Source organism: Pelodiscus sinensis, chromosome 3 (assembly GCF_049634645.1).
Source record: "Pelodiscus sinensis isolate JC-2024 chromosome 3, ASM4963464v1, whole genome shotgun sequence".
Lineage (NCBI taxonomy): Eukaryota > Metazoa > Chordata > Testudines > Trionychidae > Pelodiscus > Pelodiscus sinensis.
This window is the reverse complement of record NC_134713.1, coordinates 194,617,771-194,640,456: the sequence shown is the minus strand read 5'-3', so window position 1 is coordinate 194,640,456 and position 22,686 is coordinate 194,617,771. Positions and strand designations below refer to the sequence as shown.

General features: G+C 48.1%; 1 protein-coding gene across 5 annotated transcripts in view; it reads right to left on the bottom strand.

The window, feature by feature from the left end:
• The window catches only part of SLC24A3 (solute carrier family 24 member 3), a 341,570-nt gene that overhangs the window by 20,096 nt on the left and 298,788 nt on the right, over nucleotides 1-22,686 (bottom strand). For all 5 annotated transcript variants that reach the window (XM_075925771.1, XM_075925773.1, XM_075925774.1 and 2 more), the window contains 5 exons: nucleotides 18,536-18,696; nucleotides 17,114-17,384; nucleotides 14,916-15,082; nucleotides 12,597-12,711; nucleotides 10,354-10,466 (listed from right to left, as the gene is read on the bottom strand). In XM_075925771.1, the coding sequence (XP_075781886.1) occupies nucleotides 10,354-10,466; nucleotides 12,597-12,711; nucleotides 14,916-15,082; nucleotides 17,114-17,384; nucleotides 18,536-18,696 (827 nt within the window). The remainder of the gene's footprint in view (nucleotides 1-10,353; nucleotides 10,467-12,596; nucleotides 12,712-14,915; nucleotides 15,083-17,113; nucleotides 17,385-18,535; nucleotides 18,697-22,686) is intronic.

Genomic DNA, 22,686 nt, shown 5'->3' with positions numbered 1-22,686 from the left:
TTGAGGTTGGGGCAAGGAGGAGAGCTTTGCCTCAGGGAGGGGATTCCAAGTGATTTCTTCCCTGGAAAAGGGTTTATTTTATATTTTTAGTTACATTTAGTGGTGGCAGTGATCAATTTTCTTTCTTTTTGAATCTCAGGGAAACTGAGGGTATGTTTACACAGCAAAGTTATTTTGAAATAACAGCCCTTATTTAGAAATAACTTTCCTAGCATCTACACAGCCAAACCGCTATTTCGAAATTAATTCGAAATAGCGGAGCGCTTATTTCGAATTTGGTAAACCTCATTCTATGAGGAATAATGCCAAATTTGAAATAGCTATTTCGAAATAAGTATTTTGTAGACACTTATTTTGAAATAGGGGGCCTCCAGCCTTCCCAGGGTGCCCTGGTAGCCACTCCAGCCTCAACCAAGAACACTCCACTCCCTACTCCCACTCCCCAGAGCCCTTAAAGGGGTAGACTCTGGCCACAGTGCCTGTGCCAGCTCCAAGCCTGCCAGCCCAGAGCCAGCAGTCACTGCCCCTGACCCAGTAGCCCCAAAACATGAGCCTGCAAGCCACTGGCAGCCAGCCCTCCACCACTCCCCAGGAGCAGTCCGCCAGCTCCTAGGAGCCTGCCAGGGCCTGGAGAAGGTGGGTGCCTTCCTGGTCCAGGGTGGAGATCATGGACCTTATTCAGGTTTGGGGGAGAGGCCCCAAATGTCCATGATCTCTGCAATAGACAGAGGAACGCAGCCATCTATGGCAGGATAGCTGCCAGCTTGGCCACCGAAGGCCACATGCGAACCCAGGAGCAGGTTCGCAGGAAAATCAAGTTGGTCCGGTGAGACTCCTACCCCTGGGGTTCCCCTCCCCCTTCTTCCCCTTGGTTCCCCTTCCAGCTCCCTCCTCCCAGGTTTCCCCCTCCCCTCTCCCACCCTCTCTTCTCCCTTCTCCCGCCTCCTTTCCCCAGTCTCACCAGAGTTATATTTCCTCCCTCCTTCCCCGTTTTGTTAAATAAAGAGAGTTTGTGTTTATGAAAATATGTGTATTTTATTTGACATCAGGAAGGGGGGCTATGGAGGGGTAAGTGGAAGGACATGAGGGAGGAATGAGGCACAAGCCCCCAGTGGGGCAGGCCAGGGAGGCTCTTAGTGCTCCTCAGGGTGGAAGTTCTCCCGCAGGGCCTCCTGGATACTGACAGGTCCCCCGATGGACCTCCTGGATGGCAGCCTGCAGCAAGTGCAGCCAAACTCGCAGCAACGCGTCCATGAGAAGCACCAGAGTGCCCAGGGACAGCTCTGGCTCCATGTTGCAGAGTGCTGTGGTGTCCTGAGTGAGGACAACCAGAGCATGCAGAGACAAAATGCTTTGTTGTTCCTCATCCAGGTAGACAAGCAAGCAGGGAAACCTGAGAACTGGCTGTCTGGGGGGGAGGGGGGGGGGTTCCTTTAAGCACAGACCTCAGATAGCCTAAGGCATCAGCCCCACACAGTAAGTCCTGTCCTAGTGCCCTGCTGGACCTGGTTCCAGCCTTAAATGCGATTCAGAGTCCACTCAGTGTGGACACGCTATTTCAAAATGCATTTTGTGTGTAGACGCGTTGTTTCGAAATAACTACTTCGAAATAAGATATTTCGAAATAACACTGTAGTGTAGACATACCCTAAGACTGAACAAGTTTGTCTGTGGGAGTTACAGAGACAGATTCTTACACAGTTTATTCTGCTAGCCAGCCCCCATATTTATGCTCACAGTGCCAGGTTGGAGAATTGAGCTGCGACAGCAAACGTCTGATATTCTTGGTGAAAGGGATATTTCAGATTGTTAAAAAAGCCTCCTACAGGTCCTGAGATGCTAGGAACCCTGTAGAATGAAGGCCACTGTGTTTGTCAGCTTGACAGAGATTTTGTTTCCTTGGCGACGAGCTGTTTTAACCATTTCTGATCGAGAAGGCCAGAGAAAATGCTGTTGCATTCTGGTCCAATACTGAAACTGGACGCAGGACTCCAGTGCATAATCTTCTCTGCATGCACCGTCACAAAAAGAAACCGGACACTGAGTGAACCATCACTAGAGAGGCATCTAGTGCAATGCTCTACGACGGACCCTGACTATGGCTAGTTTCTAGCGAGCCACAGTTGTCGTCCAATGTCTTAAAGTGTGCAAGCTTCTCTCCCAATTGCGAATTATGCCAGGTAATCAGGATGGTGATTATCATGCGTGCTGGGTGTGGCACAAGAACCCAAGGAGGTTTAGAAAAGACTAGGACAGACCAAGAGATTTTTCATGAGTCGGAGAAGCTCCTTCCTCTGCAGGAGGAGGGGCAAGCAGAGGAGAAAGTCCATGGGTGCGCCCTGGCGCACAACTCTAGCAAGAGCGGGTTGAGCGGTGACAAAAGCCAGCAGGGACCTAGGTTGCAATAGGACAGGACCTATAAGAAATTATAAGGGACAAGCGGAGCGAGACGTCAGATCCTGCTTCTCCACACCCAACACCTGTTGAGTTGATTGTCTGGATCAAGGAGAGGAACAATGACAAAGGCCTTGAGCTTTATGCACGTTGGGCCACGCCCTCTTTGGAGCTGGGCTGAATCCCTCCCTTTTTAATCCCTGTATTCCCACGCTGTACTGAAATAAAAACAACTTTGGCATCATACCCCCTTTGTTTGTGTATTCTTGCCCCGGCCATTCTCCTCTCTCACCAGGAGCCTTCGAGGGTTCCTGACAGGCAGCTTCACTGACCTAGCGTCGGGAAGGGCGGGGGGCAGCATGAGTGTGATTTGGGGTTTGTCTACACTGTTGTTAGACCCACTACAGCGAGGCTTGGGGTCTGCAGCCTGCGGCTCGTGTTATAGTACTAAACCCAGCTAAGCAGAAGCAGGGCTGGGGTCAGAACTCAAGTTCCAGCATCATCTACAGCAGGGGTGGGGAATCTAAGGCCCCGGGGCAAGATTTGGCCCCTGGCTTGCCTGGATCTGGCCCCTGAGGCTTGGGGATCTCCCTGCCCAGCACTGGGGAGCCCGTGCTAGTGCACCAACCTCCCTGCTGTCTCCCAAGGGTGGCCCATGAGCCTAGGCAGACTAGGCAGTTGCCTAGGGAGCCGCCGGCCTGGGCGCCCCGTGATTATGTCACAGCCATTGATGGCCGAGCAGGCGGGGGCGACGGTCGCGCCTTCTGCCTGGGACACCAGCTGCCGCAGCCGGCCGTGGGCCACTCCTGCTGTCTCCCCACGGGGCTGGCACATACAATCTACTAGTCTGGACTTCCCTAGGCTCTGGTGCATGAGGAGAATGTGGGGAGTGGGTTTGGGGGTTTCTTTTTGCCTCTCGCTTGTGTGTTGCCCCCAAATGATTTTGCTGTGGGTCAGCGGCCCTGACCCCCAAAAAGATTCCCCACCCCTGCTCTACAGAGCTGATTTTAGCCCCACAGCGCAAGCCCTGCGAGCCAAGAGGGATGAAAGGATGTACTGAATCAATGTTTTCATTGGCTGCTCTGCCCGACACCTTGACCCAGGCAGCAGATCCTTCCACTTTCTGGGCTGTCTGAGGAGAGCTCTCTGCCACGGATCCTTTGGCTGCTTTCTGCCATTGCTACCTTCCCTTGCAAGCAGGCTATCCAGGTCAGCATCCTGTGGCTGAGTTCCCTCTGTCAGTGGTGGCAGGAGCCCAAGTTAACTCTGGCCCGAGGCGCATATGAAATGGCTGAAATCCCGCCTCCCGCAAATCAACAGCAAAACTATCAGGAGTCCACCTGATGTGTGTTAAGATATTCGCTCTGGACCCGATTCAGTCAAGCATGGACCTAACTTTAATCATGGGCCTAAATCCCATGGACTTAATGCGACTGAAACACGTACTCAAGTGAGGAGCCAGCTTGGCGTTTTCCCTCGGAAGGGGGTTTCTATGGAAAATGTGGTTTCACAAACTGAATTTTTTTCCCTGAAGGAAAATGTCAATTCTGCCACCTTTTTCTCTTCTGTCAGGAAAACAAAAACATCCTTTTGTTTTGGGCTGCACTGTCTTGAATGGAAATAGTTTGATTTGCTGAAATGACCTGAAATGTTTTGTTCAGTATTAAGCTCCATTTCTTTTCAGCGCCGAAGGAAATGGGCCTGTTTACAGGCTTAAAGTGACTCATGCCCTTAAGCACATTTCTGGGCTGGAAGCTTGACTTTCAGGCCATCCATTCTTTTCACTAGTGTCTTCATCCCATTGGTCTTAAAGTTACAAGCACCTCAATCAAAAGCTAAGCATGGGATACTTTAACCCCTCTCAATTTGCCTCATTAGCACTAGTACTACATTTGAGAGGGTTTTTTTCTCCCTCTCCCTTCTTTTGCTGTTAAATTCTGTGTTCCCATTTTTTTCCACTCCAGCTCATCTAAAGAAGTGAGTTTTGCCCACAAAAGCTCATGATTCTATATATTTTTGTTAGTCTCTAAGGTGCCACAGGACTATTCGTTTTTAAAGTTACAGACAAACACGGCTGCCCCCTCGGAGACTTTTTAAGCGCCTCAATAGTTTGTTTATTAAAATGCATTTCCCCTTTGCTTTCTCTTCAATTTAATTTCAAATGCCTACATCCGACCATGGCATGATTCGGTTATCTTGCTCCTTCTAGCGGGGGAATCTGCAGATTTCAGTGGTACTTTAAAAGTATTTATGTTCAAACCAGCTTTTCTTATGAGTGTATGGGAAAATGCTTCAAAGTTTCAGAAATAGCTTTGGGGACTTCCTCTTTTAGAAGAGACAATCCAAACAGGAAGCTGGGAATCTGCCAAACATTTAAACAAATGGTATTTATTAGCTTTTAAATCTTCCAGTGTTTAATATGTAAGAAAAGTCATATTTCTCTGCAAACAACTTGGGTCCCAGTTGTGCAGGGCCTTAATGACACTGTTCGTGTGCGTAAGCTGAATGCTTATTCTCACAGATCCTTCAGTGTGAGCTCCCTGTGGCTGTACGCTCTGTTTAGTCCAGTACCATGTACACAGGTTCAAGAAATAATGAACAATCATATTTCACAAGTTTTATTGTCAGCCGACTATATCTGAGCCAAGTGCAGTCTAGTCCTCACATGCAGATACAGTGTTTGGTGCAGCTGGCTGTAGATTCTGGGCTAACTCCATGAACTAGAAGTAAATAGCGAGGGAACGCTCATTGTGGACCGTGGTGTTGTTGGTAACACTGCTTTTTATCCATAGGATCACACTGTACAACCACTAATCTGGGATAAACAGTGAGGACATTGTTACATATGCATGAAAGGAGGCGAGTCATGCTCAGCCACTTGTTTATGTCCTTTTTCGAGGAAAAACACAACAAATATAGGAATGAGCTCCAATCCAGGAAAATGAATTTGATTCCTACTACATAATTTAATTTAGTTTTGGTTTTAACCCTAGCCTCCTGTCCCAGTCCAAGGGAAATGTCAGAGTTCTGTCAAAAGATCACACCAATCCTCCATACTGAAACTTTAGCTTTGGATTTTTAGCCAAGATCCAAAGTGTAATTATTCATGGAAGACATGTAATGCATTGAAGCTTAGAACAATGAACAGGTGAAATAGACATACGGATCTTTTTGATTTGCTCTGGGTTTTAATTAGTCCTTTGCCCTCTCTCGGAAATGAAGGCAGATTGCTATGTGAGCGGGGTGGGGCAGGACAGCTTGCATTGCTGCTATTTTTATTAGGTATTAGGGGAAACTTTCTACCAATATGGGTAGTTCAACTCTGGGATAGGCTTCCAGGGTAGACTGAGGGGTGCCTGGGCTGAGTGGGGGCCTATAGATGGTGTTGTCATGCAGAATCATATTAGAAAGTTGCTAAGTGCTGTTTATTGCGTTAAGTGAGGGCAGTGCTGTCGCAGAAGGTGTTTAAGAGCAGGCTGGATGAGCACTTGTCAGGGATGGCCTAGACATGCTCGATGTCAGAGCAGGGAGTGTACTTGATGACTTTTTCAGGTGTTTCCTAGCCCTACATTTCTAGCATTCGTATTTACAGCAGCTCCTTGAGATGCCTACTCAGATCGGGGCCGCACTGGACTGTACTTAGTAAGTCTCAGGCCTGCCGACGGTGGGGGGGAAGGGGAACGACAAAGGGGGCAGTTGCCCTGGGGCCCCGTGTTCCAAAAGGGCCCAGAGCCCCGCGTGGAGTGCTCCCTATAGGGATGCCTGAGAAGGCGGGAGCATGGCAGGGTGGGGGAGGGGCACACCACAATCCCGGCGGTGGTGCTGAGGGCTGGCTGCACTGGCTCCGCCCCTTCCTCTTGAGGGCCCGCCCCTTCCCACCTTGCCCAGGGGCCTAGCGAGGCTGCTGGCTCCCCTGCTAAGCATCATTTCCCGTCCCAAAGAGGTTCTTATACAAACGACCGAGACTGGCGAAGTGTGGGAGGTGAAATACAGGCTCCGAAAGGGGGAGTCTCTTGCCCCAGGTCACACACAGAGCAGGTCACTGGCCCAGCTGGGACCAGAAACTACATCTTCTGAGCACCAGTATTCTACCCATTGGACCACACTGCCTCTCAACGGTGAACATGCCCTGCAGATAAGCAAGGGACTACTTCAGGGATGCCAGGTAACATGCATTGCATTCGCTTTTAAGGCAACGGACGCTTACTGGCTTCGTTCAATACGGCGCCACAGTTTAATTCACTTGCAAAAGGGTCTTTGTTCTTCTTGTGAATTAACCCTGGTGGGAAAACCTTCTTGGCATTCCCTCACCTTTGAGTGCCTCGCCGTGACCCTTTACTGTTTCCTTACCATACTGATAAAGAATTTCCCAGGTTTCTGGTTGGTATTTTTTGGTGGTACATGGGAGGGGGAACCTCAAGAAGCAGCAGCAGCAGCTTTCTCTGCAGGATTTGGAAGCTCTCCTGGCCGGTGGGAATTGACAATGGCATGCACCAACTCCATAATCAGGAATGGCTTGGCTCAGAGCTATCAGAAAGCCCTTGCCCGTGCACCTTAGAGGAATCCCTCTCCTGAGCCTCTTGTGCACTAGCACCCCCTCATCCTTTTGTACGTTACAAGAGCCTTTTCACTATGGTCCTGACTGTCCCTAGGTCTGTGGGTGCAGGGGCAGTGGATTCCATGGGCCCAGAACAGCCCTTGCTTGCAGAAGATGAACAAGGAGAAGGTGGGGTATGGTTAAGCCTTGACTCCGGTCCCACAAAACTTTGTGCTGGCAGAGGGGTGCCACCTTTTGCAGCTGGTGTAGGCTCAGGAGTAAGAGGAAAGCAAGAAGGAACTGTGCCTTGGAACCCCACGCACCGGGCTTGTGACAAAATCAGTCTAACCCCAGTGAAACACGTCAGCATGTGCGTAAATTAAGCACAGGAGTAGTAGTCCCACTATGTGAGCCAGGCAGGTCAAGATATGGTGGCGGTTCTGAAGAAACCGTGTTTGAATTTTAGCCTCTGACGATCCTTCAGTGAGCACAGTGTATTTTGTATGAATTTTACATGGATAAAGGGCCCTTTCCTGACAGATGCTGGTGCAACAGAGCCCATAGTCTGCAAAGTATTTATGCTCATGCTAGACTTCAAGCACACGACCACGAGGAGTTTGAGTACAAAAAGGACCGTGCTCACTCAGTAAATAATCGTTCAAGGCTCAGCACACATTCAAATCAAACACAGCTATTTTCAGAACACATAAGAGGCTAGGTTCCATGCCTCATTTCACATTTCAACTCCTGCCATTTCAGCTGCAGAGGTGGAAAACAATTTTGTGAGAATTATCGTCTATCAGGGAAAATGCAGAACTTTTCTTGAAACAACTCTGCAAACAAGTTACCTTCAGGCGGACAAGGAGTTGGGAACATTTCGGTCCACAAGGCAAACGTTTCAAAAAGTTGTATGTGCTTGAAAGCAAAGGATTAGACTAAAAAGTGTTACGTAGCCTGACCTTGCTGCTCGGTCCCCTGGAGAGTACCCTTGGTAACTGCTTTGAAATCTTGTTTAAAATGTAAGGTCTTTGGAGCAGGGACTGTCTTTGTTGTCCTGTGCTTGTACTGTGCCCAGCATGGTGGGATCTTGCTCCAGGAGTAGGGCTGTTAAGCGTTGTGGTAATATAAATAATGATGATGATAACTCAAAGGGGATGGTGTAATTGTGTCATTTAGTGGCAAGCACTGGAGAAAAAGGAAACATTCGATTTCAAAACTGCATTTTCCTTTTTTCAAAAAAGTCTTCAGTCTGAATCCTGGAAGTACAACATATGAGTTTGCAACAGGCCTATTTGGTCTAGTGTCTGTTCCTAAACTAGTTTAAACTACATAACCTGACCTTCCCAAAGGAATGAAGCATAATGAAAAAACGTCATTCTCAGAATTAATGAAAAAGCTATTTTTTAAATGTATATCAGCACAACTGCTTATGGGGTGCCCTTGGTAGTAGAAACAACAGTTTTTCTTCCTACGTTTTCTATAACTATGACAACATACGACTTATGAAAAATCAGATTTAGCATTGATGTTTCAAAAAAGAGCCAATGATATTTTTCTAATACTTCCAAAATGACAGAGAAAGAGCGAATCCTCTCTTGCTCCCCCATCCATCATGTTCTTGCCCCATGCAAGTAACAGAACATCATCTCAAACAGGCGACTACTACAGCTACACGAAGAAATTCCAAGTGTAATCTAAGCAATAGAGAAACCAGACTCTACAAAACCTGCTATCAACATTTTCCTCACCAGTCAACTACACAGGAAGATATAAAGTGAAGGCAACCATGAGACCTCAAGGGACAGATACTTAACAGGTACATTTTTATAGCTCCAGTGACTTCTCTGAAGTTGTGACAATTTACATCAGATGAGGAGCTGTGCTTATGTATCAAAAGATTGTTCCACAGATAAAGCTACCATGTTAGATACACAAATGTGTATGAAAAGAATGTTAAGATTGCACAGTCAAGCACTCAAATGTTAGGAAATACCAGAATTAAAGTTGCCTGTACAACATTAATTTGCCCATTTTGTGTGTATACCTTATGGCTATGTCTAGACTGCAAGCCTCTTTTGAAAAAGAGCATCTAGACTACAACCAGTACTTTCGAAAAAGCAAGCCGCTTTTTCGAAAGAGAGCACCCAGGCAGTCTGGTTGCTCTCTTTCAAAAAAGCACAGTTTGCATTACATAGCGCCTTTTTTCAAAAGAGCACTTTCAAAAAAAGGTGTTCTTCCTCATAAAACGAAGTTTTCCACGGTCAAAAAAACTGCCGCGTTCTTTCGATTTACTTTTGAAAGAACGCGGCAGCAGTCTAGACGCAGGGGAAGTTTATTTGAAAAAAGGTCACTTTTTAAAAAAAAACCCTGTAGTCTAGACACACTCCACGATACAGTCTATATCCACCTGATCACCTTAGTAGCTGAATGCCTTCTATGTAAAATTAATAGCAATAGTGAAGTCTCTAGTGAACTTAATGGTGTGTCTGGTACTTCTTCTTTTATGGGCAACCTAATATGTTTTGGTTTTTGACCACCATTATACATTCAGTACATATTTTCCTGGAACTTACTACGATGTCCAGGTCATTTCTGTGAGTAGTTAGTTAGCTTACTATCTTGCAATATTAAGAAGCACTTAAAATGAGTCTTACCTATGTATATCACTTTGCACTTGTTAATAAAAATAAATGAATCTGTTATATTGCCCACTCACCTAACTCTGTCAGGTTGTTCTCGATCCTCACAGTCTTCTCTAGTCTTAATTCACCTAAATAGTTGTTACTTGCAAATATTACCATCTCATTGTTCCTTCCTGTTCCCAGATTATTAATTGATCTACTAAATAACAAGGGCTTTAATATAGTTGGGACAACTGCTACTTCTACTATTTTGAAAACTGGTCATTTATTTCTACCCTCTTGTTTTCTGCCTCTTTAGTGATATTTGATTCATGATCACATCACTCTGTGACTACTTAGTTCTCTTAACAGCTTCCTTCATTTAATCTTTTACTGACATGCTCAAAGAATTCTAATGGCTTAGTGAGGCATGATTTTCCTCCTCGGAAGCTATGTTGGTTTGTTCCCATCCCATCTTTTCATCTGTGTTTGATAATTCTATTTTTATCCCTTCAGAATGGAGATTTCAGTCTATTCTTCAATAATTTACCTTTGTTTTTCTCATGTATCTACTAAGGTGCACCAGAATACAGTCCAGTATGGTATCTTACTGCAGTTTGAGCTACTGTGCTCAACAGGAAATAAAAGTAAGCATGACACAAATTCTACAGAGAACTACGATTTCCCTAAATCATACATCAATATTGCTATTTACTCACTCAAATTCAGCTGAAAGAACTTTTACCTGACAGAAAACATGGCAGTCTGAAATATTAAAAATCAATCAAATTTAGGACTTACGTATGAACCATAATCCACTGCTAGAGTCTGCAGGGCCCATGGGAGACCCAGGCCGATTAAAATGTCAAAAACATTGCTTCCAATGGAGTTCGACACAGCCATATCCCCCATGCCTGAAAAAACAGGAAACCATGTACAATTAGTCATTTCAGTAAAGCCTCTTTGCTCTTTCTGAACTACTCCTGACACTGCATAGATTAACACTGGCTAGATTTGGCCTTTCTTTATAACTGACGTTCATTTCTTACAAAAAATGGCCACACTGGGAAAGCATGTGTTTCACCAAGAAACATTCTCTTGGCCTCCTAAAGCAGTATTGCCAACTCAATTTTTCTTATAGCCCCAGATCTTGGACTCCTGGAAATCTCAGTTTTCATTGAAAACAATCCTTTTCCAGCCTTCCTGGTTGCAGAGAAAAGCTGGAGAAAATGACTTCAGTGCTCCTGAAGTCTCAGAAACAAGAAGGAATATAAACAGGAGCATGATTTTTAAAAACATCCATCATTTTTAAGTTAAGCATGATTTTTCTCAATGATTGGCACTGGCAATGCTTCCATACATGGTCCAGATACAGTAATGGCCTTTTACCTTCTCTGTGATGGCACGTTCATTCTAGGACAATCTTCTGTTCTCTCTGCATATATACATTTCAAACCAGCATTGCTTTAACTCATCAGAACCATTCCCTGCTGCTCCGTTGGGACACACTGGTATGCCACTAAAATAGGTCAGTCCTCACACAAGTTTGACTGCTTGACATACAGGGCATGTCTACACTAGGAAATTATTTCGAAATAACTTATATCAAAATAATAACTCCCAAAATAACCATTTCAAAATAGCACATCCACACTATAGGGTATGTCTACACTGCATTCTTCTTTCGAGAGAGGAATGCAAATGCAGACGACCGAAATTGCAAATGAAGCGCAGATTTGAATTTCCTGCGCTTCATTTGCATAATCACGTCCTGGCGCTATTTCGAAATACCCTATTTCGAAAAAAGAAATGCAGTCTAGATGCGGTTATTTCGAAAGACAACCCTTCTTTCGAAATTACCCTTACTCCTTATCAAATGAGGTTTAAGGGTAATTTAGAAAGAAGGGTTTTCTTTCGAAATAACCGCGTCTACACAACGTTTCTTTTTTCAAAATAGCACTATTTTGAAATAGCGCCTGGATGCGATTATGCAAATGAAGTGTGAGAAATTCAAATCTGCGCTTCAATTCAAATCTGCAATTTTGTTCATTTGCATTTGCATTCCTCTCTCGAAAGAGGAATGCAATGTAGACATACCCTATAGGGAAGCCTTCAAATTAGTCTGAGGCAGGCTCCCTTAATGAGGATGCACTACCTAGACTTAGAGCCCCAGGCAGCAACGGGGAGTAATTACTTTGAATGACTCTGGGCAGTCGTTATTTCGAAATAGCAGCAGCGAAACGTCCACACTCCCGCTATCTTGAAATAAGCGTTATTCCTCATGGAAAGCAGGAGTTATTATTTTGAAATAACCAGTCCCTTTCCCTTATTTCACAATAACAGGCTTGGTAGTGTGGATGCGCCACTTATTATTTCGAAATAAGGGGCATTATTTCAAAAGAACTCCCTAGTGGAGACCAGGCCTCACTGTCCTCCCTAAATGTGAGGGGAAACCAATTCAAGACTTTCAGGGCCAGTTCCTCCGCTTTAATAGAGCTATGAGAATTTCCATCAGCTGATGGTCTGCCCCCTCCCCCTGAGATATAAGAACCTGAAAAAGACAGGACAGAGGCTACGCCCACCTGTGTCTTACCCCTCTTCCCATTCTGCCTTGCCCAAAGTACTGCTCTGGACATCTATGGTCCTGAAGAACATAGAGCAGATGTCCAAAGGCTGAAATGGCTTCAAGCACTTGTGTCTACTGTTGGAGTCTCATATGAAACCCGTACGTCTTTGCCACCTCTCGGAAACTCTGTGTTATGGAACCTGAGGAGCAGACTTACTAAACGCCACTCCCATTCTCCAGCTGAGCTCATCAAGGAGAGCTGCTGATGTCTTGCCCTTCAGCCCAAATTCGCTTTTTCAAAGCTCAGGTTCCCTGACAACAGTCAGGGAAGATGCACTTTTGTACCATTCCCACGATCAGGAAAGCGTATCTGGAGATTAGCAATCCACACTTCCCCTGTGCCTCCTTAAAAGGCCGTGGACACGTAGGCAATGCTTCCCTTTATACCCATGTTTGCCGATCTAGGAGGCAAACCTACCTTGTCTTGCCACTATAAGGCTAGCCATGCAGTCCGGCACGCTGGTTCCAGCCGCCAGGAATGTGATACCCATGATCACATCAGGAATGCCCAGAGTGTAGCCGATTATTGTAACCTGGAGAAATCAATGGAAATGTCAAGAGGCTAAAATTTACTTAAAACCTAGTCAAACTATGCCCTACATTGCAATATGTTCTAGGCCAGCAGAGCTGACCCTAGGGGGTGCAGAGCCTGGGGCAACCCCCCCGCCTGGCTCCACTCCCACCCTGCCTCTTCCCACCCCACCCCTGCTCCACCCCCACCCTGCCTCTTCCCACGCCTGCTCCACCCTCTACCCCCTGAAGCCCCTTCCCCCAAGGGATGTGAGTTGGAGCTTTAAGGCATTATTATAACACACATAAAGCTAAATAATCCTGGAACCCAAAGACAATTACATCGTAGGTGTATCGTATTCAGAGGTGGAGCCTCAAGTCAGCGCAGGAGACTGAACACGGAGGAGATGCCTCCTTCTCCACCCCCTCTCCCCGGCGAGTCTTTCGGCATGCAGGTTACCGTCTGTCAGTGTTCTCTGGAGCACGACGTATTCCGGAAAGTTGGAAGCTCTTGCTTAACACAGAATTTACCAGGGCAAGTCACACTTGAGGTCACAGAGTGACATAAAAAAGTTCAGTTCAGGATAATACTGGGTTTCCAGGCTCTCTAACATGTAGTCTCCAAAATTTGAACCATATGTTCTGAGCAACATAGTGATCCTGTGGTTTCTAGTCTTCCAGCTTTGGAGAGCGTGGACAGATATTCATTCTCCAAACCAGTTCATCCTCCCAAATGAACACATGTGTATGCGTGTGTGTGTGTGTGTGTTCATCCTCCTAAATGAACACTTGGTGTGTGTGTGTGTGTGTGTTCATCCTCCCAAATGCACAGTTGGGGTATGTACATGTGTGTGTGTGTGCGTTTGTTGGGATGTGGGGGTAGTCACCCTCCATTTCCTGTGGAGAGAATGAAGGCTCTCTCTTTTGCAAGAGTTTGGTTTGGCTCTGAGAGAAAAACCTGACCTTCATTTTGCATCCAGTACAGGAGTTAACTGGGATGGACCGGAAGAGTTGCTGTAATTTCTGATCTCCAGTGAAGAAAGTGCGCTCAGTCCTTTAGAAACAGACTAGCCATATTTCGGTGCTTCTAAAATCAGAATACGGGGCTCAAGCACTCAGATGCTCAGACACACTTGCGGCGGCTTTATTCCAAGTTTCCCCAAACCCTTGGGTGTGTCTAGACTACAGGGTTCTGTTGACAAAAGTGGACTTTTGTTGACAAAACTATACCTGCGTCTACACTACCGCTGAGTTTTGTCAACAGTAAGTCGACAGAACATGGCAGTTTTGTCGATGGCGGTAAACCTCATTCTATGAGGAATAACACCTTTTTTCGACAGTTATGTCATAAAAAGGCACTATTGCATCCACACTGTGCTTTGTCAAAAGGGACCATCTAGACTCTTTGTCGAAAAAGCAGCTTCCTTTGTCGACAGAACTGGCTGTAGTCTAGACACTATTTTTCGACAGTATGTGTTGACAAAGCCTCTGTCGGAAAAAGCCTGTAGTCTAGACGTACCCTTTCTCTCTGCAGCCCATAGCAGTCTGCTGTTTTCCCCAAGACAGCTGGGACTGGAAGGGAAGCATGATCCCTGCCGCACTGCTAGCACTATTACAACTGGGGCTCCAGAGAAGTTGTCACCTACCCCGTCGTCTGATGAAGCCGGCAGCCGCTTAATGAACTAACAAGCACATGCCGCTGTTCTTGCGGGGAATAAGCCAATTACATTTCGATTGGCTTCTGCTCATTTCATTGATCCCCAGCCGCCTTTTGAATAAAAAGCTAGAAATAGATGAAGTCGTTCTTCCAGAAGAGAGCAGGAACACAGCAAGATAGGCCAGCCACAGGCTGAGTCTCATGGCTTCATACAGACAGGGGCTGGAGGGTCGCATTTGCCAGCCCTGCCTTTCAAACTCCATGGAGAAAGGGAGAGGAAGCCATCAAAGAGCCCGATTCTCACTGACACCCAGGCCCGGCTACGCTAGTCTGGTGGAAACGTGGCCTTCAAGCATGTGTGAGTGCAATTTCCTCTCCAATTAAAATCCCTGGGTGAAATTCCGGCCCTGGTGACGCCACTAGGAATTTTGTCCTGACTTCAATGGGGCCAGCACGAGAGCACCGTAAAGGGGCTTTGGAGTAAATGGGATCGGATGCTTCTGGGAAGAGAGCAAAACAGGCTCTGGACCCAGCCCTGAGTCAGTTCCCCTCCCCCGGCTGGATACGTACCATCCACACCATCACGTAGGAGAAGGCGGCGATCCAGAGGGTGGAGGAGGCAAAGGTGACCATGAACCATTTTTCCCAATAGGGCTTGTTGCAGTTGGGCACCGTGAAGTACAGCAGGAAGCTCAGAGGCCAGGTGAAGAGCCACTTCAGGATTTCCATTTTGCCAGCTGCCAGAAACAAAAGGGGACAGCCATGCATCTCTGCCCCTTCTCTCGGCTTTAACCCTCAGCCCTGTGCTCCCAGCAGGAGTGGCTGCCCCCCGCAACACATAATAGAGAGGCAGTCCCTGCCCAACAGCATAGGAGATGAGGATAAGACAAGAGGCAGGGAGGTACAAGGCGAGAACAAGGGGACAGAAAGGACAGTCACAGCCAAGGCGGAAACTAACTTAAAATTCCTTATAGGTACTACTGTATTGGCCCCGCAGTGGGGGCTCAGAGTCGGGAGCTGGGGAGGTGCTATACGACAGTGCCTGTTAGAAATTCAAGTGTGGGGTGAAGTGTAGGGGGCTCGGGGCAGGGGGCGGTATAGGAGTCAGAGTTGGGGGTGTGAGGACAGGGTTGGGGTGTGTATGGAGGGGTGCAGGAATGAAGGTGAGGGATGTGGGGGGCTCAGGATAGAGGGTTGGGGCATGTGCCGGGTGCCTGAATCAAGTCAGAGGGCTGGAGGCATGAGAGGAATGCAGGGGGGCAAGGGCGTCCCTTTAGAGAGGACAGGGGAGCTGGTTCCCCCTGACTGTGGCTTGCTGTTTCCTTCTCTCACCGCGAGGGAGCGAGAGCAAAGCACTCAGCATGTGTCACTCCTCTTCCCCCTCTCTGCCCTAGGCCGGGAGGAGAGGAATGGAGGAGGCTTAAGGAAGGCTGGGATCTCGCTCCATGGCTCATGGAGCCGCCTGGTGGCACTCTGACAGCCTTCGCTTCCCCTGCTTTCAGCACCCCTCTAAACCCCATCTTGGTTTCCTTGGTGAACAGCCCCCCAAAAGGTAGCCCCAAGCCCTTCTCGGGGCCGAGTGTGCTGGCTCTCTGCGTGCCTGGGGGCTGTCACTCACCACAGTTTGTTGGACACCCGGGTTTCAAAGACCCAATCCCGAGCCGGCTACTAGGGCGGTCCTGGGTGGAGCTGATGTCACTGCGGCACTTGCACAATGTCATTGCTTGGGGCGAAGGCAAGGTGATAGGCAGGCCCACCGATGGGGGGAGGGACCCAGGGAACAAGTGTTCCGGGGACCAACCATTCAAACGTCCTGGGGCTTCAGCCGCCACTGCCACTAGTATGGCACTGACACCATCGCTGGAGCCTCAGGTGGTGCTAAGGGCTAGCAGGGATGGTGCGGCAGGGTCCGGGCCGTGCTGAGGGCTGGCTGCCCCTAGCCCTGCTCCTTGTGGGAGGGTGGAGCCTGCCCTCCCTCACTGCCCAGAGGCCTGGTAATTCTATCAGCTCCCCGCCCGCCCACAGGGCAGCACTTCACCATGAGGAGACACTAGGATGTTGCCAGCACTGGGAAGGTGTCAAAACAAACTCCACGGTGTGTGCGGTTTCAAGAGGGGAACAAGAAACCGAGTCTGGAAAACAACCCCCAAATCTACCCACGTAAGGCCCATTTACACGGCCTGAGCGGTGTTACACATGGAGGCATCAGTGTAAACGCCACTCAGGACTGAACGATGTTGCACACAGTGGGCCATATGCACATTTGCACGAGGGCCCCCTGACCCCTCTCTAGAAGTATAAACGGGGACACAGACTAGACTTTATACAGCCAGAGGAGCGTGACAGGAACGTGGTGCAGTTGAGAACCAGGCCCTGATGTTTGGTTCACCACTGTCCAGCATCTTGTGCCGTGGTTTACAGCAGTGCAATGGGGGGATAAAATGGAACCGTTCTCTCTGTGCGGTCCAGGCGGACTACACGGCTCAACGTGGTGCATCCGCACTAGGAATAGAGGTTTGTTCTTGCCTTGTGTTAGCGAGCCGCCATAAACAGGCGTTCGCAGGTCAAGGTAGACCCCCAGCTCACTGCAGTCGCCTTACAATACACTGCCTCATCTCTAGTAGGATTTACTCTAACATGAAGAGTAACACGCAGCATGTAGTTTCAAAGAACAGGCTTATCAGAGACGGTCATATCTAAGGTCACTGGGATGCTGTTTGGCGTGTTCATAGTTAGCCTGAAACAAGGAAAGCCCTGGAGCTTCTTACAGGGTAGGTCAAAAGGAGTGTAAGGTCCATCATTATCATCATCCTCTTCCTCCTCTTCCTCGTCGTTCTCATTATTCTCGTTGTCCTCATTCTCGTTCTCGGTCTCATTCCCAGCCTCAGCCATGTCCTCCTCCCTTCGGGTCCCATTCACGCCCCTCTCAGCGGAGTTGCTGGGGCCTGTCCCGTTCTCCAGGGCACGCTTGATGGGAATTTTGATAGCCACTTCCGACTCCCCGTTAGTGTAGGCTCTGCTGTTGATCAGCCTTTGCCTCTGGAAACAAGAGTTACAAAGCCTTGGTGAAAAAGAGATTTATTTAAACAATAGCAAGAGATCAGAAGAACCTTGGAGAAGAAGGTTTTGAAAAAATATGGAGCCCGATCCTCACCTGGTGTAAATGTCACATTTACCCCTGCTGCGGATCTGACACAAAGATTATCGTTCTGATAAATGAAAGATTGAGAATAATAGTATCTAAAATAGATATAGGCAGAAAGTACGGGCCAGATGCTAATCTAATCACATTGGTGTAAACTTGAAGTCTACTAGTTTAAAACACAAAAAAGGAAGTATTTCTTCACACAACGCGCAGCAAACCTGTGGAACTCCTTGCCAGAGGATGTTGTGAAGGCCAAGATTTCAAAAGGGTTCAAAAAAGAACTAGATAAATTCATAGAGAATAGGTCCATCAATAGCTATTAGCCAGAATGGGCAGGAATATGTCCTTAGCCTGTTTGCCAGCAGTTGGGGATGAATGGCAGAGAATGGATCACTTGATGATTCCCTATTCTGTTTGTTCCCTCTCAGGCACCGGGCATTGGCCACTGTCAGCAATCAAGACAGCGGGCTAGATGGACCTTTGGTCCCACCCAGTCTGGCCGTTCTTATGGACTGAAGTCATTGGGATGACAATGTTTGTAGGACCCATCTAAGGGAGATCAGAATGAAGCCAATGTCTGGGGGCATCTCCTGGGAGTGGGAGGAATGAAACCCTTCTGCCATTTAGTGTGATCTGGTACATTGTGTGGACAAAGCATTCTCTTTAGAGTGGTAGCCGCATTGTTAGCCTGTTTCAGCAAACACAACAAGTCCGATAGTACTTTAAAGACTAATGAATTTATTAGGGTATTAGGGAATAATCTTAAAACTTTAAGCTTATGCCCTAATACCCAAATAAATTCCTTAGTTTTTAAAGTGCCATTGGGCTCCTTGTTATTTCTGCATTCTCTTTGGGTATCTTATGAGGAGGGCATAGCGTCAGGGGACGGCTGAGCAGTGTGCTTGGACATGGCTCAGGCAGATAAGGAAGTCCACCAGAGTGCAGAAATGCCTGTCAATCTGCCTTGCGTCCGAAGCCGTCCGTGGGAGTAGGTGAGCTCAGGCTGGACCTAGACTCAGTCTGAGGAGCAGGGCCGAACACGTACCTCATTGATCAACATGCGGCTGGCCATGGAGAGACGGGTCTTGGGAGGAAAGTGGCTGGTTATCATGATCCTGAGTCCTGCCTCGGAGAAGGAGAGCTGGTGTGGATAGGCAGACAGCAGCTCGTCCACCATGATCACGGAGGCTTTACGATGGAAATTCCCTGCAGAGAGTGAACAGGGAAAGGGGTGAGGTACCATATTTGCTGGTCCAGTGGCCCCTCTCAGAGTGACTCAGTGCAAGCGTTTGACAAACCCTCCCGCTCTTCAAAACTAGCCGCCCAAATAGTCAACTCCGCATTAGCGCAACATGTTTTCCATCTTTTATCTCATTCCGCATACCACCCCATCGGACAGCGACCCTTTCCTCTCCACCTCCTCGCCCGCCCGGGAGCGAGGAACCATTTGGCACGAGTGGCGCAGGAGAGATGGCCCCCACCGCACGCTACGTGGTTCTCAACAGGCTGAATTCAGTGAACTATAAAGATGAGATGTGTGGGCCCAGGGTGAGAGACTCAACTTCAGACAGTTGCCTCAAAAGTGCCTCTTTTCTCATTCCATTTCTCTCCTTGAGCAACCGGATTTTGAAACAAGTCTCTCCCCGAGGCTTTGCATTGCAAAATCTAACCTAGTCTCAAGGATTTATCACACACTCGGAAGTGTAGGTGCCCCGCTGCAGTAGATGCCTTCAGTTGCTTAGGCCCGTGGTACTGGCTGCACTGGTCCCAAGAGTATAATCTTTACTTATAGGAGGAAATAATCCTCACCCATCATTTCATCATCTACTGGGACAGGCGGCTGTGGCTGTGTATCAGCTCCAGGTTCTGGTATCCCAGGGCAGTGCGCTCACTGCCGGAAAGAGGCACCAAACCTGGCAGTGCGTGAGGCCTAGCTGTTCTGTGATGGCCATGTGCCTGCTGCTGATCCAATGTACAGAACCAACCCTGAGTGGCCAAGAGACAGGAACATGCATTAGGGGCACTAGTTGTGTACCACATGCTTGAGGTCAAATCCTGATCCCTCCGTAAGGTTGCCAGATACTTTCCCAAAAAATACCAAACGTGGCAAGGGAAAAATTGGCTGAGCAAAAACAAAAAAAAACCCCAAAAAACCCCAGACAAAATAAGGGTCACTGTGCCTTTAAATTCCAGCACTACATACTCCTCGCTCCCCCTGCCAGATGCGGCAGGGGAGGAATGTCCCAGGAGGCCTTCCATGCCCAAGACAAGCAGAAAATACCGGCCATTTTAGATATCCGGTATTTTCTGTTTTTTTTTACCGGACAGAGGCCACAGATACAGGATTGTCTGGGCCAATACCGGACACCTGGAAACCCTATCCCTCAGAACTCCAACAGCAACATCCCATAAGCCACCTGGGGCCAGGATGTTCTACATTTGTACAGATCCTAGCGACACAGCCGGCACTCAACGTGCAACCACAATACGTTATCCTATTGGTATGGCCACAGAGGACAATATGTTCTCAACATTAATTCACCGAGTTTCCTTTGTTTTTAATGAAAATGGCTCTCTGCTATGACCATGTGACCTAAAGGATAAGGTGTCTGACTTCAGATCTGGTGAGTGAGGGTTTGAGTCCCTGTGTTTAATAGGTAGCAGATTTAAAACAAAAAGAAGTATTTCTTCACATAAGACACAGTTAATCTGTGGAACTCCTTGCCAGAGGATGTTGTGTAGACCAAGACTATAACAAGGCTCAAAAAGGATTTAGATAAATTCATGGAGGATAGGTTTATCAATGGCTATTAGCCTGGATTGTTAGGAATGAAGAGGGAAAAATTGTTATTTTTATTCTTATCTAAAGCAACATGGCTGAATCATTGCTTGAAACTTCTGAAGAGCTTGTACTTAAAAAATGGCACTTGCGAGAAATGCAGCAGGCCCATGGGCCTTTCCATTTCCTGGCAGAACTCAAGAATTAATAAAAATTGTTCAAAAAGGTTCCACGTGGTTCAAAAAACAGAAACCGTTTTTTGAGTCTCTTATTTCAAAGTGTCCAGATAAGCAGAGGCTCACACAGTGACTGAAACCTGAGACCCTTGCAACCGAATTGCATTCCAATGTATTATTTGTGTTACTGCAGTACCTAGGCGCCCTAGTCACAAACCAGCTCCCCTAGTGCTGTCTCTGCACTTTCCAAACACAGAAGAAAAACACTGTCCCCGCCCCAAAGAGTTTACCATCTAAGCCGGTAAAGAGTGTGGTGTGCTTGGTCTGCCTGCAGAGTAGTGCGGAAAACAACACTGGAGATTTGCAGTCAGCAATTTCTTGGCCACTAGTGGCCAATTGCCAGACAAACACTGAAACAATTTTCACAAAGTGAAGAAACCTCTCTTCTGTCAAATGACTCGTCCCACGTTGTAACCACAGTTACAAATCAAAAAAGCTACCCAGCCATGAGAATTGTAAGGCAAAAAGAAATTATTTTTAGAGATGCGTGCGTAAACAAATCCGTAACTGAAACTCTCTTATTTGCGTTAGTAATCCTGTCATCAGCTGGTTACCTGAATGACTAAGGCCTGGTCTACGCTGAATTTTGTTTCCAGACTGACAATGTCAGTAAAGGGTGTGATTTTTTTGGAAGCGATGATGGTAAAAGCCCTAACGCAGACACCAATATTGCTTATTTCACTTCCTCAAACCAGAATAAACTATCGTGGCATACGTACCAGTATGTAACAGGGTTAGCTGAAGTATTCCCACGCATGTGTGGAATGAATTTTATTATGTGCACCAATATGGAGGTGATATGTCACACATCCCCTTCATATTGGTACACATAAAATTCATGTGGTAGGGGTGGGACCAAGGGGTTCAGAGTGAGGGGACTGAGGGCCGGAGCAGAGGTGTACTGGGGTGAGAGGACTTCAGCTGGAGGTGCAGGCTCTGGGGTGGGGCTGGAGATGAGGGGCTTTGGGGCACAGGCCTGCCTGGAGGCTACAGGAGGGAGAGAGGACTTCTCCCCAGCTTTCTTTCCCCACAGCAGCGCCTCCCTAGGTGCAGCTAGGACAAAACCAGGCTCCCTGGCCATCATGGCACTCAAGCCAGGCAGGGGGATGCGTGCCATGATGACCAGGGAAGGGACGTCTATCCCCCAGCTGCGGCAGGTCCGGGCTGGGGCTGGGTTTAGGTCAGGCACCCCTCCCCCAAACGGGGCAGGTCTGCCAGGGCTGGGTTCCCTCAGAGCCTGCACGGCACTTGCAAGGATGCTGTGCAGCTATGCGGCCCTGCAGCTTACAGGGAATCAGAGGCGTAGCGAGGGTCGATGGGGAGGGGGCAGTTGCCCCCGGGCGCCACGCTAAAGGGGCACCAATTTAGTGCCCCTCTACTCCCCTTGTCATCCCTCGGCTCGCCTGCTCCTCCTCCGCCCGCCGCCAGCTGAAGCCTCCTCCTCCATCTCTGCCAGCGGGTTAATGTGTGTGGGAGCGTGGCCCCAAACTGGAGGGGATGGGGGAAGATGCAGTACAAGCTCCACCGCCCCCTCCTCCCAGGGGCGGGCTCGGCTGTGCGCCAGGTTTGGGGCCCCGCTGCACGGGGTGGCGGGGACAACAAATGTTACCTTTGCCCCACGGCGCATAACACCCTTGCTACGCCTATGCGGGAAATTTCAGTCAGCTGCCTCTGTAGCGCCCCCTCCTGGTCTGTGTGCACTCACGGTAGGCCAAGGGGAGGAGGGTGTCTCCAATATTACCCCAGCATTTCCCCTTTCATGTAGGGCCCAAAGCCAGTCCAAAGTTGGAAAACAAAAGTCCCCTGGAAGGGGGGTTTCCTACTCTTGAGTGCAAATAAACTTAAAAATGGTCTCCTCCGTCCAGACTTCAGCTGGGCCCCCTGTCTCCTCCCTGAGGAACTGTCTCATCCTACTCAAAAGCCAGCCCGCGTGGGGGAAGCTAATGAGCCAAACAGACACAGTGACGAGTCTGCCTGCGGTATGTTGTGCATGTGTAATGCTGGCAGACCCCAGTTGTCTGTGGGTGGAGTCGAACCTGGGACCTCAGCGGTTGAGCCCCTGCCGCATGAGCTAAGAGCCAGCTGCCTATTAGCTAATGCTGTAGAGCAGACTCCTTATCCCCTCTGTAAATGGTGTTGGTGCTGCTTGAGTGCACCAACCAGCAGGTGTGTGGTTACAGT